General features: G+C 44.3%; 1 protein-coding gene across 1 annotated transcript; it reads right to left on the reverse strand.

Moving 5' to 3' along the window:
• Nucleotides 1-3,803: 3,803 nt before the first annotated feature.
• Nucleotides 3,804-11,690, reverse strand: LOC134396579 (lysozyme C, milk isozyme-like). The gene is given in 4 exon segments (XM_063123098.1): nucleotides 3,804-3,870; nucleotides 7,319-7,397; nucleotides 9,182-9,343; nucleotides 11,554-11,690. Coding segments are annotated over 4 exon segments (444 nt in total). The 5' UTR covers nucleotide 11,690.
• Nucleotides 11,691-15,631: the final 3,941 nt, after the last annotated feature.

The following is a 15,631-nucleotide window of genomic DNA, read 5'->3' on the forward strand; positions in this document are numbered from 1 at the left end:
AACTTTATTTTTTAATTTTGGAGTGTGTGTTTGTTTGTTTGGTTGGTTGTCCCCCCCTTAAAGCCTGACTGTGTTTCATCTTCCTTCTGCTTTTGTGAAAGCTTTCTTTTGAAAGCATACACACACTTCTTGTCCCATTTCCCTACATTTATTAGTAATATTCTTAAACATATTCTTTTACATATTCTTAGTAGTATATATATTAGTATATTCTCATACATATTATTAGTAGTATTAATATTTTATTCTTCTTATTCATATTAGTAGTAGTGTTTGGTTGGTTCTTTCCCCCCCTCCCCTCTCTTAAGTCCTGATTGTGTTTCCTTCTATCTATATACAAAAAAATACCAAAAAAAAAATATTCTCTTTTTCTTCTCTGTGTAACTTGGACTGTGAGTGTGCTGTGTGTGCACTGCTTTTGTGAAGTGCAACAGCCACAGATTGAGCATTTTGGGGAAAGCATACATACACTTCTTGTCCCATTTCCCTACATTTAAACATATTATTATATTCTTATACATATTCTTAGTAGTATATAGTATATTCTTATACATATTATTAGTAGTATTAATATTTTATTCTTCTTATACATATTAGTAGTAGTATTAATATTTTATTAGTCATCATGAGAAGAGGGAGCAGGTGTGCTGAAAGCAGCAAGGCTCAGGCTGGCACCAGTAAGCAGGCTGCCTCTCCTGCTGTGAAAATCAAACGGGCAACTCCTTGGCTGGCTGCTCCGCAACAGAAGCAGGACAAGCAGCAGGCAGAGCCACTCTCTTCTGCAACTTGTGCCCGGCGTTCTCTTTTTGAGGGTGGGAATGGGAAAAGTGCCCCTTTGCAAGAGGCACGTGGCAGCAGTGCCATTAGAGGAGGAGGAGGAGGAGTATCCCCAACTCTTCATTATCCTTTGAGCCCACGAGCCCGCTGATGGACCTAGACGAGGTCCTCAGCACAGTGGAGGGGGAGGAGGAGGAGGCGGTGGTCCTCCAGGATGTGGGGGATGAGGAGGAGCAGCAGCAGGCCGAGGCTCTCTCCCCAGTCTCATCCCACACCTCTTCCGCTGCCACCCCTGTTTCTGTGGCAACACCAGAGAGCTCAGGCGGGCAATTGGTGGTGTCACCATGGAAGCGAAAGACAAGCATAGTGTGGGACCACTTTGAGGTGGGAGCGGATCCCCGCTTTGCTGTCTGTCGCCACTGCAAACTCAGCCTAAGCAGGGGTTCATCTACAGGGCATTATGGAACCAGCAGCATGAAGATGCATCTTCAGAGGAAGCACCAGTCGGTCTTGCTGGGGAAAGAGGCGGGCAAAGCGACTGGTTCCAGGGGAAAGCCGAAGGCTGCTGCTGGCACTGCCACTCTAAGCTCTCCATCTCCCATCCCCACAAGGGTTAGGCAGGCAACCCTGCCGGAAATGGGGTGAGGGAAGTATGGACCCACAAGATGGCGTTTTCCAACGCCAACCCAGGGTGCGACTGTGGTGGGGCATCTGCCGGGACTGACTCCTCCCCAAGTATTGGGGAGGAGTCAGCTCCCCATTGAGCTGACTCCTCCCCAATACTAGATCGATGACATGTCACTCTGCCTGCCCCTCTGCTAGCCTGTCCTCCTCAGTGACCGACTCGCTGGGATGGTTTGCGTTTGCAATGCGTGACTAACTGCAGAGCTGTCTTAGAAACCAGCCATCCTTGCCTCACTTCCTTGTGCCCCCAGAAATGCCCGCAGCCTGCCTGCCTGCCTGCCTGCCTGTCTGCCCGCCTCCCCCAGGGTGCTGCTGTGGTGGGGCATCTGCCAGGACTGACTCCTTGCCTGCTCTGCCTGACTCTCTGCCCACCTGGTGCCTGGGAGATGGGCTTTGTGGTTCGTGCCCAGCACCCTCCGGCACGCTTGCTCCCAGTCATCCTCCTCTGTGCCCCTCAATGCGTAACTGCTGGCTTAGAAAGAAACAACCAGCCATCTTTGCCTCACTTGCTCCTTGCGCCCGCTTACGGGTTGGTTTGCTATGTGTTAGTGCTGCCTGCCTGCCTGCCTGCCTGCCTGCCTGCCTTCCCTCCCTTCTCGTCTTCCCTCCCTTCTCCCTCACCATCGCAGGGATGGTGTATGTGTCTTGCTTTGACTCAGGGGAGAAGTCCTTCCTGCGCTCACTTAGACTTTATCAAGTTCAATAATCCATTTTTCAAATGTGCAAGAAGATTTAGGGTTATCTCGTGGCATGTTGGGATTTCCTTGGAACTGGCCCCATTGAGCTGTCTGCATTGCAACTTTAAATCCCTGACATACTGGAGTGCCCGATTTTCAAAACTTCCCCTAACATCAGGGGATGATGGGATTGGCTTGAAACTTGGCGTCCATGTGGACACATGGGTAAGCTGTCATGAGACCAAAGGATAGGTTTCTAATGTGCAAATTGACGTAGTTGTAGAATGGGACTTGATTTGGGATGAGTTAAAAAGTTTAAGCCACGCCAAAAATCAGGGGATGATGGGATTGCCTTGAGTCTGGGCGTCCATGTGGACACATGGATAAGCTATCATGGTGCCAAGTTTGAGGTTTCTAACATGCAAATTGACAGAGCTATCCCAAGGGGTCTGAATGGGGTGCCCGATTTTCATAAATTCCCCAAAAATCAGGGGATGATGGGATTGCCTTGAAACTTGGCATCCATGTGGACACGTGGATAAGCTATCATGGGGCCAAGTTTGATGTTTCTAACGTGCAAATTGACATAGTTGTAGAATGGGACAATTTGGGGTGAGTTAAGCCGTGCCAAAAATCAGGGGATGATGGGATTGCCTTGAGTCTGGGCGTCCATGTGGAAACATGGATAAGCTATCATGGTGCCGAGTTTGAGGTTTCTAACATGCAAATTGACGGAGCTATCCCAAGGGGTCTGAATGGGGTGCCCAATTTTCAAAAATTCCCAAAAAATCAGGGGATAATGGGATTGCCTTGAAACTTGGCATCCATGTGGACACGTGGATAAGCTATCATGGTGCTGAGTTTGAGGTTTCTAACGTGCAAATTGACGGAGCTATCGAAAGGGGTGTGAATTAGGGTTATGGGTGGTGCGTTAGAGGTTAGAGTCGCGCCAAAAATCAGGGGATGATGGGACTGCCTTGAGTCTGGGCATGCGTGTGTGTCCCTGGATAAGCTCTCATGGTGGCGAGTTTGAGATTTTTAGCGTGCAAATTGACGGAGCTATCCCAAGGGGTCTGAATGGGGTGCCCGATTTTCAAAAATTCCCCAAAAATCAGGGGATGATGGGATTGCCTTGAAACTTGGCGTGCATGTGTATACCCCCATGAGGTGTCATGGTGCCAAACATGAGGTTTCTAACTTGAACCAAAAAAAAGTTGTTTACTTTTTAGCTTTTAATGCAACCCTATGGGGGGGGAAACGGAGCTCCGATGCGGATCCGGAGCTCCGAGCGGAGTGGAGCGGACATGGGCGGAGCGGGGGCGGGGCGAAGTGGCCCGATCCGAAAATCGCAGATCTGGAAGTGAAGTGGAGCGGGGGGTCTGTGCACACCCTTAACAGAAACTGAGATTTGATGATGCTAAATTTATTGAAGATGTTCAAGCACAAAGGCTCACAATCACCACCCTCTTTCCCACCCAGAGACATTTCCAATACTTCCATCTCACTTGTATGCAAAGACGGCCATTTTCCCCACCACAAGGGATGCAAAGTGCAAATACTTGCACAGAAAGAACTAGCTGAATGCTGATTGTACAGGGAGATGTATCACCTTCATCACAGTGGATTCAAGCGAAGGGATGTACATTTTGTTCAGGATCATGGAATTCAGAGTTTGCAACCACTATTCCATCTTGAGAGATTTTTTCCTTTGCAATGGACCCTCCAAGCAACCCTAAAAAACAGAATGAGAGCAATTAAAAAAAAAACCCTGTATGAGACACATCAGTGTTTCTTTGATAACTGCAGGCAGGGCCATTGGTATTCTGCAAAGCCCTGAATGTCCATTGGTGCCCATGAAAGGTTTATTTTTTCCTCAACTTAATTGCCATGCAGGGGGCAATTTTCAAGGGGAATAACAATGGGTAGGGAAGGGTTAATAACAACAGCCCCCCCCCCAAATATGGCAATTAAGCTGAGAAAAAAACTTTTTTCATTGGTTTTTAGACCGTTTGGAAGATTTCTATCCTCCAAGGACCCTGGTTTTTCCATCCCTTTCCTCAGTTTTCACATAAACATTCCCCACTCCCAGGGACTAATCAATGGAAAAGCTACAGTATCTGCTTCAAAAGTCATGACATCCTATTCCAAGTGAAACTGGGAACTGTTCTATGAGTGGACAGTGGTGGCTGGGGCCTCTCCCAGCATTGTGGTTCTCAAAGGTTAACCTCAGGTCTATCACACCAATCGATGACCCACCCTGCCCTGCACCAGCAATGCCCACCAAATCTCCTCCTGGTGCGCTATGTACTGCCCTCTACAGCTAGAACCAGTTCCGAAACTGGAGGCTGCCTTCATGGTGAAAACCATGCAGCTTCACTGTTGCCAGGTGGAGGTAGGAAATCCCCCCAGCAAAGGGGAGGGCTGGCTTTCCAGGCAGTGCCGGTGACCATTGAGCTCTGGCAGTCTGCCCCCTGCCTGGTCCTCCAGTGTGTCTCCTTGACCTACTGTGAGGCTCGATCCACCCCTGGAACGCCTCCAGCTTTGACGTGCAACGAGATCACCACCAATAGATGGCGCGAAGTTTTGTATAAGCGATGCACCTCTACCTCTCATCCACCAGGGGGTATACAGGGTATACAGGGTATAGGCAGCATCCTGGTTGCCAAGCTTCAGCCAGGTCCTTGCTATGTAAGAGGTCAGAAAGACTCTAACCCATATACAAACCCTTAAAATGCACTGAGAAATGTACAGAGGCATGCACATTGGTGCAATGTACATGAACTAGTGCCGAGATTCTCTGAACTGCACCACCCAATGGTCCATCATGAGCATAGCAGTCTGCTGCTGAATTTTGGCCCGCATGACATGTGATGGATGTGGTCATATATCAGCTCACTCCAACTTTTCTCCACCTACTGAAAATGCAGCTAGAGAAATCTAAAGCTGAAGATCACCAAAAGGTGGGGGCTGCTTAAACCTTTCCCCTTTTTCTGCTAATCAAAGTGGCGAAGACTATGGGTGTAGATATGCACTTACCTGGGAGTAAGCTCCATTAAACTGGATGGGAATTATTTCTGACCAAACATGCACTAGATTGAGCTATACAGCATCTTTTATAATATCTGCTTATTTACAAATTAACTTATTGGCACAAGGTGCAGACATTTATCAAGCAGTGTTATAAGTAGTGTAACTTTCCCAAGGAACTAAGTCATCCAACTCAGGGCCGGTTCCCAGTCAGCTGAAAAACTCAGATTTCTAGTTCTTTATTCCTGACATTCCAATTGCCCACCTGTTTCCTTAAAATTATTATTATTATTATTATTATTATTATTATTATTATTATTATTATTATTATTATTATCCTGCCTTTTGCCCAACACTGGGCCTTAAACCCACACCAAGACAGATACTACTAGCTCTTAGCAGATGCCAGCCATCAAAAGCATCACTCCACAGTCAAGAAGAAAGCATCATCAGTGAGGAAGTAGCTTCAGCTATCAGCTACGCAAAAGCCTGAAGAATATTCATCTCCTTATCCTGCACAATTGCAATATTAAAAAGTTCAGCTGTTATTGAACCTTACAAGTTAACAAGAGGTTGACTCTCCATAGATCCTCTTAGTAAAATCTTAGCAAACAACGTATATACTGTTCCTTGTGCAGCGGAAAAGGTGTATTTATTTATTTATTTATTTATTACATTTCTATACCGCCAAATAGCCAGAGCTCTCTGGGCAGTTCACAAAAATTAAAAACATTCAAAGTATAAAACAACAGTATAAAACCATAATATAAAATACAATATAAAAGCTCAACCAGATAAAAACAGCAGCAATGCAAAATGTAATAAATAAAATAAAATAAATAAATAAAATTACAAATTTAAAACACCAGTTAAAAATTGGTTTAGGGTGCACTCCTATGCATGTTCAGACAAAATCCCTGTGGGTGAGTGGTTCCTAAGTCTGGGAAATAGGCTCATTGCCTGTTCTGGATAGGGTTGCACTCCCTCTGAAAAATCAGGTTCATAGTTTGGGGGTACTCCTAGATCCATCACTGTCGCTCGAGGCCCAAGCGGCCACAGCAGCTCAGAGTGCCTTTTACCAGCTTCACCTGGTTTGCCAGCTACGGCCTCTCCTGGACAGGGATAGCTTGGCCATGGTGGTACAGGCATTAGTAACCTCAAAGCTGGATTACTGCAATGTACTCCATGTGGGGCTGCCCTTAAAGTTCTCCCAGAAGCTGGAGCTAGTGCAGAATGCAGCAGCTTGCCTGTTGTCGGGAGCTGCCCCTTTTCAGCATGCAACTCCTTTGCTGAGGGAACTGTACCAGCTATCAGGCCAGGTTTAAGGTTCTAGCATCAGTGTACAAAGTACTAAACAACTTGGGACCAGCATACCTGAAAAAGCACCTTCTCCCTTATCAACCTTCTGAGGTTATGTGAGGGAATGTTCCTAGTGGTTCCAGATGGACCGATGGTCTGATTGGAGTCCACCAGGAGAACAGCTTTCAGTGTAGTGAAAGCTACTAGGAGGAGGGCTTTCTCCGCTGTGGCACCCCGGTTGTGGAATGAGCTCCCCAGAGAGGTCCGCCTGGCGCCTACACTGTACTCCTTTCGTCGCCAGCTGAAGACCTTTTTATTCACTCAGTATTTTAACACTTAATTTTAACTTAAATTTAAATTATACTGTTTTAACTCTGTATTTTAACCTTATATCAATTTTGCTGCGTGGTTTTATCCTGGTTGTGCTTTTTATATTGTATTTTGTATTTGTATTTTTAACTTGTTGGTTGTTTTATGATGGTTTTAATTTTTGTGAACCGCCCAGAGAGCTTCGGCTATTGGGCGGTATAAAAATGTAATAAATAAATAAAATAAATAAATAGTGTCCCCCTTCCTATGGAATTCCCTGCCTCTGGAGGTCAGGCAGACACTGACATTGTATTGCTTCTGGCATCTCCTGAAAATGTTGTTTCAGGAAGCTTTCCCTGAATGACTGGTGGTGGTTTGATCAGAACGTCATTCTTTTAAAAATGCAATTTTTAATAGTGTGATTTTATGCTTTTATTCTATTTGTTGTTCACCACTCTGACATCTTTGGATGGGAAGCAGTATATAAATATTGTAAATAAATAAAAATAATTTGTAATCGAAGAGGGAGGGAGAGGTTGACTCACCAGGCACCCATCCTGTTGGGGTCACGGACTATTCTTTTCGCACACCTAATATCATCTCTGATGTCATCATTTGTGAAAGCTGCCAAAAGATTTGCCAGAAAACAAAGGAAATTATCAGGCATTGCTAAAAGGTTTATTTCAAACCCCATAACGCAAACATCCCTATTTCATAAATGTCACAATCAGTAGGAACACATAAAAAGAGCATTTGCATCACTGCCTCAGAACTGTAGGCTCCCGAAGATCCATCAACCTCCACACCCAAATACTGTTTGGGAAAACTTCAAGGCTTTCCTCTTTGCATTAAAGGGGATTTTAAGTGTTTGAAGGGATTTATGGATATAAATGCAGGAGAAAATTATAGATTTTTCAGACATCAAAGAAATGTTCCCCCAGATTTCGAAGACATAATTTTGTTAAATGGATTGCCACTCAAATGTATAGTCTTCTCTATTAGCTCTTTGATGACAATTGCATTAACAATATTAGCACAGGTTATTCACGGAATGCATTGACATTGCACATACCATCCAATGCATTCTGTCTCTCGTATGGGTAAAGAAAAAAGCACCCCCAAATGCCCTTTCTCATGTTGTTATCGGGCTATAGAATAGAAAGCCATTGACTACAGCTCCTTAGCTAAAGGAGAGGTATAACATTTCATCCTTGCCTCTCCAGAAAGATACAGATCAATGTATCTTCAGTGACACTGGCCATGCTCAGAGGATCAGTGGGGAGAACAAGTGCAACTGGCATTTCCTAAATTACCCATGCTGTATTGGAGGTTGCTGTGTCATCTAAACTCCACGTCCAGTATAGCAGAGGTGGCTGGCTTCTCACCCACCCCATAGCCCATATTACAAGCCATGGGTTGTAGAACATGACCAGCAAGATGGGAGTGGGAGAAACAACCCACACTGCATTGCGTCCCCTGCTGATTATCCAAACACAGGCCATAGCTAGACAGGGCTTTATCCTGGGGTGAACCCCAGGATTGTTCCTGTGCGTCCACATGATGCACAGGGGATCCTGGGATCAGGGAGGGGGGATCCCTCCCTTGCCCTGGGATCTTGCCTTCCACTTTGGCCCTGGTTTTTCCATGGTCCCGGGCTGAGCCCGAGACCACGGAACGTGTGGCCCATTGCCACGGATTGACCCAGCTCCACGCAATTCCTCATGCGGAGCTGGGAACTGTGCCCATCAGGGGTAGGATGGGGGGAGCGGGGAAATTAAATTATTTAAAAAAAAATGCTTAGCTTTTGCACACGACTGTTCGTGCACTACTGCTCCTTTAAAAAATAAAAAAATGGTTGATGCAACGCATCTTCTTCTGAGGTCATCATGTGTAAATGGAGGAGGGATCTCACGTTAAACACAACGTGAGATCTTCCCTCCTCCATCACAGGATAAAAGGTAGTTCTAGCTAAGGCCACAGTCATTGAGAGATGTCAAGTCTACCAAGCAGGCTGGCTGGCCTTCGCCTTGCATCACCAGCAGCAAGTGCCTCTCTGATAGATGGTGTATCAGGAAAGGAAGAGAGAAAGAAGGCTGGGTGTGGCAGAGCCAGGGGCTTCTCCAGCCTTGCCCTTTGCTCCCGGGAATGAAGATGCTACTATGGTTCATGGCATGTAGGCACAACATAGGATGTATCTGGGTGTTGTGATGTAGTGTTACATTGGAAACTTAGGGTGCTGAGTGGGAGACTGGATTGAGGCTAGTCAATGGTAACCACCATTTGGAGGAGGGGATTTCACAGCCCTTTCACATTTTTGTGAACCGCCCAGAGAGCTCCAGATATTGGGTGGTATAGAAATGTAATCAACCAATCAATCAATCAATCAATAATGACAGCAAGTTGCTTACCACTGCAAGAGGTTCTGCAGGCATTAGATGTTTTGCCCTTTCCGTTGGAGCACCACCAGCGGCTGTTTATTTGAAAAATCCCATAGTCACGGCTGCCATCCGAATTTGGTCACCCCACAGCTCTGCTGTTGTACCCACTTTCATAATAAGCCAAGCATACCCCTAAAAGAAAATGAACAGGAAAAAGGAACTGTGGTTCAGTGGGGATGTGGTTTAAGAATGGTGTGATTTGATTTCTTTGTATTGTAACATTTTGATGGGGTGTGTGTGGAAAGAAGTTAAAAACATCTTTAAATGTTCCCTGTACATAAGCCTGTGATTTAAACACTCAGCGTACCAGAAGTTTCAATTTGTTGGGTTTTTTCAATTTTATTTTTAAGTTACCCAATAATAAACATTCCCTTGGCAGATGAGAAAAGCTATTAAAAGAAGCATGTTACAAATCATCAGACTTTACAACAATATAAAATAATTTAAGTGCCCTCCCCACCCCCAAAAAAACCCACTGAAAAATAAAGTCAAAAACTCTAAAATGCGTGAGGATAAAGAAAAATATCTGCCCGGCACTGAAAAGATTGTGCCAAAGAAGGCCTCTTTCTTGTGGGCATTCCATAAATGGGATGCCATGACTGGGAAGGTCGTCTCTCTTGTAGCCCTCCAGAAATATCTGATTCATCTGATTTGGGGAAGGTTTTGGATGCCATCCTGAAATGGGAGGGGGCTTAAGGGCTGGAACCTTTGGGGGCACTCTTGCCATGGCAGTAAGGAGCTTTCTCTCTTCTTCTTCTTCTTCTTCTTCTTCTTCTTCTTCTTCTTCTTCTTCTTCTTTTAAAAACACACACCCTAAATCACTCTTGGGGAAAAGCTGTCCCAAATCAAAAAAGACAATGAGGAACCAGTGGAGGCTGGTGGCTGTGAATCATAGAACAGTGGAGTTGAAAGGGTCCTATAAGGCCATTTAGTCAGACCACCTTCTCAATGCAGGAATCCACCTCAAAGCATCCCTGCCAGATGGCTGTCCAGGTGCCTCTTGAATGCCTCTAGTGTGGGAGAGCCCACAACTTCCCTAGGTAATTGGTTTCATTGTTGTCCAGAAGTCTTTCCTGATGTCCAGCCAGAATCTGGCTTCCTGTAACTTGAGCTCCTTATTCCATGTCCTACATTCTGGAATGATCATAAAGACATCCTGGCCCTCTTCTGTGTGACAACCTTTCAAGTATTTGAAGAGTGCTATCATGTTTCCTCTCCCTTCTCCAGGCTAAACATGCCCAGTTCTTTCAGTCTATCCTCATAGGGCTTTATTTCCAGACCCCTGATCATCCTCATTGCCCTCCTCTATTCTGAATTTCATCCAAAATAGGTTCAGAACCTTGGAGCGCTCATTTAGAGTTCTGGCTAGTTCTAACTGAGACCTAAAATAGATTCACAGCCCCACTGAAATCAGAGCCACCAGCCTCCACTGTAAGGAACAAAATGTAAGTAAGACTTCTATGCAACAAGGCATCCATTTATAACTAATGTGGTTAGGCACAAGGAAACATTAAAACTCATGGTCAATTGTGTAAATATTCGTTAGGAAAATATAATATGAAGGGAGTAGGATAAATGAATAGATTATAATTGAGGCAATCTCTGCAATATAATACAAGATATGGATAACAAAGGTCAGAACTACCCCTTATGTCAAATCATTACAAAAGGATATAACACTATGAAAGAGGTATATGGGATGTGGGTTGTGCCCCAACAGTTATCAGTGCACTTCAACACTGCTATAAAGCAGTAGCGTAGATCTAGACAGAGACTATAGTCAACATATTCCCAAATTGTTTGATTGTTTATAGATGTTTTTATTGGTTAAAAAAACACCAATAAAAGCAAGGGAGTTGGAGAACAAAACAAAATAAAAAGGCAGAACTGGGAAAAGAAAGAAAGAAAAAGAAAAAGTAGTTGAAAAGCCACCAGCTGTAAGAGAGGCAATCCTGAATAATATGTAAAGTACAATTCAACTTGTGTCTTACCCAAAAAAGAGGGGCTGGTGGTGTTGTGGGGCTGATAACGTCTCTTAACAGGGGACCAACAATGCACCCCTAAGTGGGAAATGTGGTGCCCAATTCTCCCAGCCAACTTACATGGATCCCCCGCTGCACAGAATTGCAGTGAGATGAATGTTTTCACCCCTGATTGGTGTGTGTGTGTGTGTGTGTGTGTGTGTGAGAGAGAGAGAGAGAGAGAGAGAGAGAGAGAGAGAAAGAGACAAAGAGAGAGAGAGATTGTTGAAAAGGACCCACCCCACCCTCCCACCCCCACAGTTCAGCTCAGCCATAAAACATGAAAGTGCAAAGATGGAGAAATAGGAAGAGCAAACTCACAGTTGCCCAGGCTGTAGCCATAATGTCCATCCATCCCATACTGTTTTAGTAACTTGGCGAGTTCACATTTCCCAAATCTTTTGGCTTCATTCTCTGCAATGAGCACGCAGAGGAGGATGAGGGCCAGAACCTTCATCGCTGCAGGTCCCAGGAGGATGGTGCATGGTTTCCCCGAGGCCCCAGTGGCTTTTATAGGCACTTCCTGACTACTACCCTCTGTCCAGATGGCAAAGTGAGCCTTCATTGTCAAATGAAATATGTTGTAATGGCCTGGGGAAAAAAGTGAGAAATGCCACGATTCTGGATGGACCGATCAGATGACAAGTATATGTTGTAAGTTAAAAAGGAAGAAGAAAAACCACAAAAACAACACCAGGGAAAACCCTCAGCTTTTAATTATTTTCAGTTGGATAAAAAGGCGAAACAAAATATGTATACCTGTAGAAATACCAGTTTAAAATATAATAATAAATTGTTGCCTAGAAAAAGAGAAGTCAAGAAATCCTGGGGAAAGCAAACCACCACCACCAGCAGCAACAACAACAAAACAGAAAGAAAGTTATTTATTTATTTATTTATTTATTTATTTCCATTCGTGCCACCCCTTCCCAAGAAGTTTCAATGCATAAGGATTAGCAATGTGCCTTAAAAACAATGTAATACCAAACCATACAAAACAGTAGTAAAGCAATGGTACAATCACAGTAACACGGATACACGTAACACTGGAGATGAGTAGGCCATAAAACAACTAACTAGTCACTGTCTCAAAGGCCTTCTGAAACAACAGGATCTTAACTTTACAGCAAGCCTCGCTTTAGGAGGGAATTCCACAGTCTAGGTGCCACCACTGAGTGGGTCATGCCACTTACAGCTACCCCCTATACTTCATACAATGGATCAGTGGATATAGAGCAGAGCCTTGGATTATTGTAGTGAGCAGGCAGTTAAGTGTTGCCAGACCATTTAGGGCAGAGATGAGCAACTTGCAGCCTGCCAGATGTTGCTGGATTAACCACTTTCATCAGCCCTAGCCGACACAGCAATGTTGAAGGATGATGGGAGTTCATCCAACAACATCTGGAAACCACAAGTTGCCCTCCCCCAATTTAGGGCTTTAACGGTCAAAGCCCCCACTTCAAATTGGGACCGGAATACCAGTGATGTTGACCCAAAAATGGAGCTCTTTAGAGCCTGGAGTACTGTGAATGGTTAAAACAATGCTACTGAGATTTTTCTGAATGGGAAAAAGAGTGTACATGGAGAAAGCAGTAACTGTGCTACTGTGAATGCTTGTGAATGGGAAGTAGTACTAAGTGGGGAGAAGCCTGTGACAAAAAATGTGCCCTACTGTGAATGGAAAAAAGAGGGAATCAGGAGAAACGGCTGCAAACTGCAACAGATCACTCAGGAGTTGCATTTATGGGGAAAAGACACACTAAAAGGACTTTCTGAAAATGTGCCTTTTCCATAGGAAAGCTGCAGGATTGCTGCAGATTGGTGACAGAGTCATGTGTGATAAACAACCCTGATGCACTGTGACTCCACACTAAATCAGTCTTGGTAAAAACAACAACACCAAAGTGATAAGTGATAAGGATTTTGATCATCAGCATCATCCAAGGAAGGTTGGAACACCACTACATGGTCAAGCAGCTTGCCCAGAAACAGAACACTGAAAACCAGCCAAATGTTGTTAAGAAAGATCATAAGAAGAGCCTATGGATCAAGCCAAACCTCCATTGAGTCCAACCAGCTGGTCTTCTACAACAACTAGTAGGGATAAAGGAGAATTTTCTTTTAGTCCACCTTTTAAGGCGAACTGACTAAATTTGCACTTTATGGGCTTTCTTTTTTTCTTTATGGTCTTTTTTTTTAACCTGCCCAACAGTAAACATTCTCTAGGTGGATTAGAAAAGACAATACTTGTGTGGAGTGTAGAGTGATGTCAATGAGGTGGCAAATCCGCTGCAGGTGTCAGTCAGAACCAGTCAGAACCCTAAAGGAGTTGCAAAGCATCTTGGACAGCTCCTTTAGAATTCTGACTGGTTCTGACTGAAACTTGGAGTGGATTCATCATGCCACTGACAGTGGAGTCACCAGCCCCTACTGCAAAAAAATATGTCAATCAGAATTATCTAACCTGCAGATCAGGCTGATCAAAAAATGCCTCCTCACTTTCTCAACCACATTCTTAAGTTGCAAATGTGTGTGTATGCATATGTGGGGGGGGGGGGGCTTTCACATTCTCAGTGGGTCTTGAGAAATTCTGTTTCTCTTCTTTTTTCCAGATTCCTAGGTGACTCTGTCCTCTCTCACCTTGGACTGGACTAAGAAAAAACTGGTCTAAACCGGTTCAATGGATAATTCAGAAGTAAAAAAAATAATGGGTGAAAGAAGGAGCAGCAGCCACAGGCACGTACACAAAGTCACAGGCATGCACATTGCAAATGTTTTGATTCTGTTTAATGTCATTGGTGGGAGAGAGAGAGAGAGAGAGAGAGAGAGAGAGAGAGAGAGAGAGAGAGAGAGAGACCATCTTTGAATGTGATGGTCCCAGTTTGCTGTCAAGCTCATACTGTGATTCCCTGGGAAGCAGCCCACAGTGGAGAGGGAAAGAGGAAATATTTTTTTTAAAAAAATTGGACAGCTGCTTCCAAAAGCAGGTACGTGGATGACTAGACACCCATGGGTGGCAGAGACAATAGTGGGCTGGATGGTGGTAGGTTGTGTCATGTGCCAGGTGCAAAGCCTACCAACTGGGAACTGTACAAGAAAGCAAGGGAGCTGAATCCCTTAGCAGCATCTTTTACATAAATGTTCATAATCTGCATTATAACGTCTTGTGATTGGGCAGATTTAAAATAAAATAAAAAAGAAAGAAAAAAAGAAAGAAAGAAAGAAAGAGAGAGAGAGAGAGAGAGAGAGAGAGAAAGAAAAGTCTTCTTGAGCAGGGGTGGAGGAAGACTTATGATAAATCTGATCAAAAACAGGCTTGGGTCCACAAGAGGGCTTACTTTGTGGCAGTGACTGTGGGCAAAGAAATCCTACTCCTCTGCATTGGCACAGTGTCATCCATTTTGGGAGGTGAGGGGTTTACTAGAACTGGGGTCCCGCACGGAAGGAATGAGGAACTGTCAGCAGCCTAACGTAATCTAGGCTGACTATATTTTGGAAACCAAAAAGGAGGACGATATGACCACCCTCAAGGAAGTGTTCCCACCCCAACATGCCCAGCCCCAAGGCGGACCCATCTTGACTTGACCAGCCCCCAAGGTGAGCGTGGCCTTAGTCACATGTCTAATTCTACACCTCACAATTAAGACAAACCTGTTCTACATAATATGTTAATGTTATAAACACTAAAATAAAGAACATGTTTAGAATTTAGAATACATGGTTTATTCTTAGGACCCACAGTTTGCTCTCTCCAGCTGCAGCTAGAAGTATTGGGTGGTGAAAGCTAGCATGGTCCCATCCTCTCACTTTATTCACAACAACCCATGTTTTAACAAACCATGGGTTGTTGGAAGGTGTGAAACGGGGCATGTTGTAACCTGAAATCCTTTACAACACCCTGGGTTAAACACACTCCCATGTTCAGTTCCAAAGTAAATGTGCATCAAGACCACAGCTAAGGAACTGCAGCCTTATAGACCAAAATGTATGAGACCTTCAGCATGGAAAAATGTCTCTGTAGGAATTAAGCCAAGATCATAGAAGCAATAATCTTCACCACTATGTTTGGCAGAAGACCAATTTAAGTATTTGTCCACAATATTTATTTATTTATTTATTTATTTATTTATTACCTTTATATCCCGCCTTTTTTCCTCCAGGGAACTCAAGGCGGCATACATAATCCTCCTCCTCTCCATTTTATCCTCACAACAACAACCCTGTGATGTAGGTTGGGCTCAGAGTATGTGACTGGCCCAAAGTCACCCAGTGGGTTTCAACGGCTGAGTGGGGACTAGAACCCAGATCTCCCGACTCCCTGTCCAACACCTTAGCCACTACACCACACTGGCTCTCAGATAAATGATTGTGCATGGGACAAAAAGTGCATGTATGTTCT

The sequence above is a fragment of the Elgaria multicarinata genome, chromosome 3 (genome assembly GCF_023053635.1).
Source record: "Elgaria multicarinata webbii isolate HBS135686 ecotype San Diego chromosome 3, rElgMul1.1.pri, whole genome shotgun sequence".
Taxonomy (NCBI): Eukaryota; Metazoa; Chordata; class Lepidosauria; order Squamata; family Anguidae; genus Elgaria; species Elgaria multicarinata.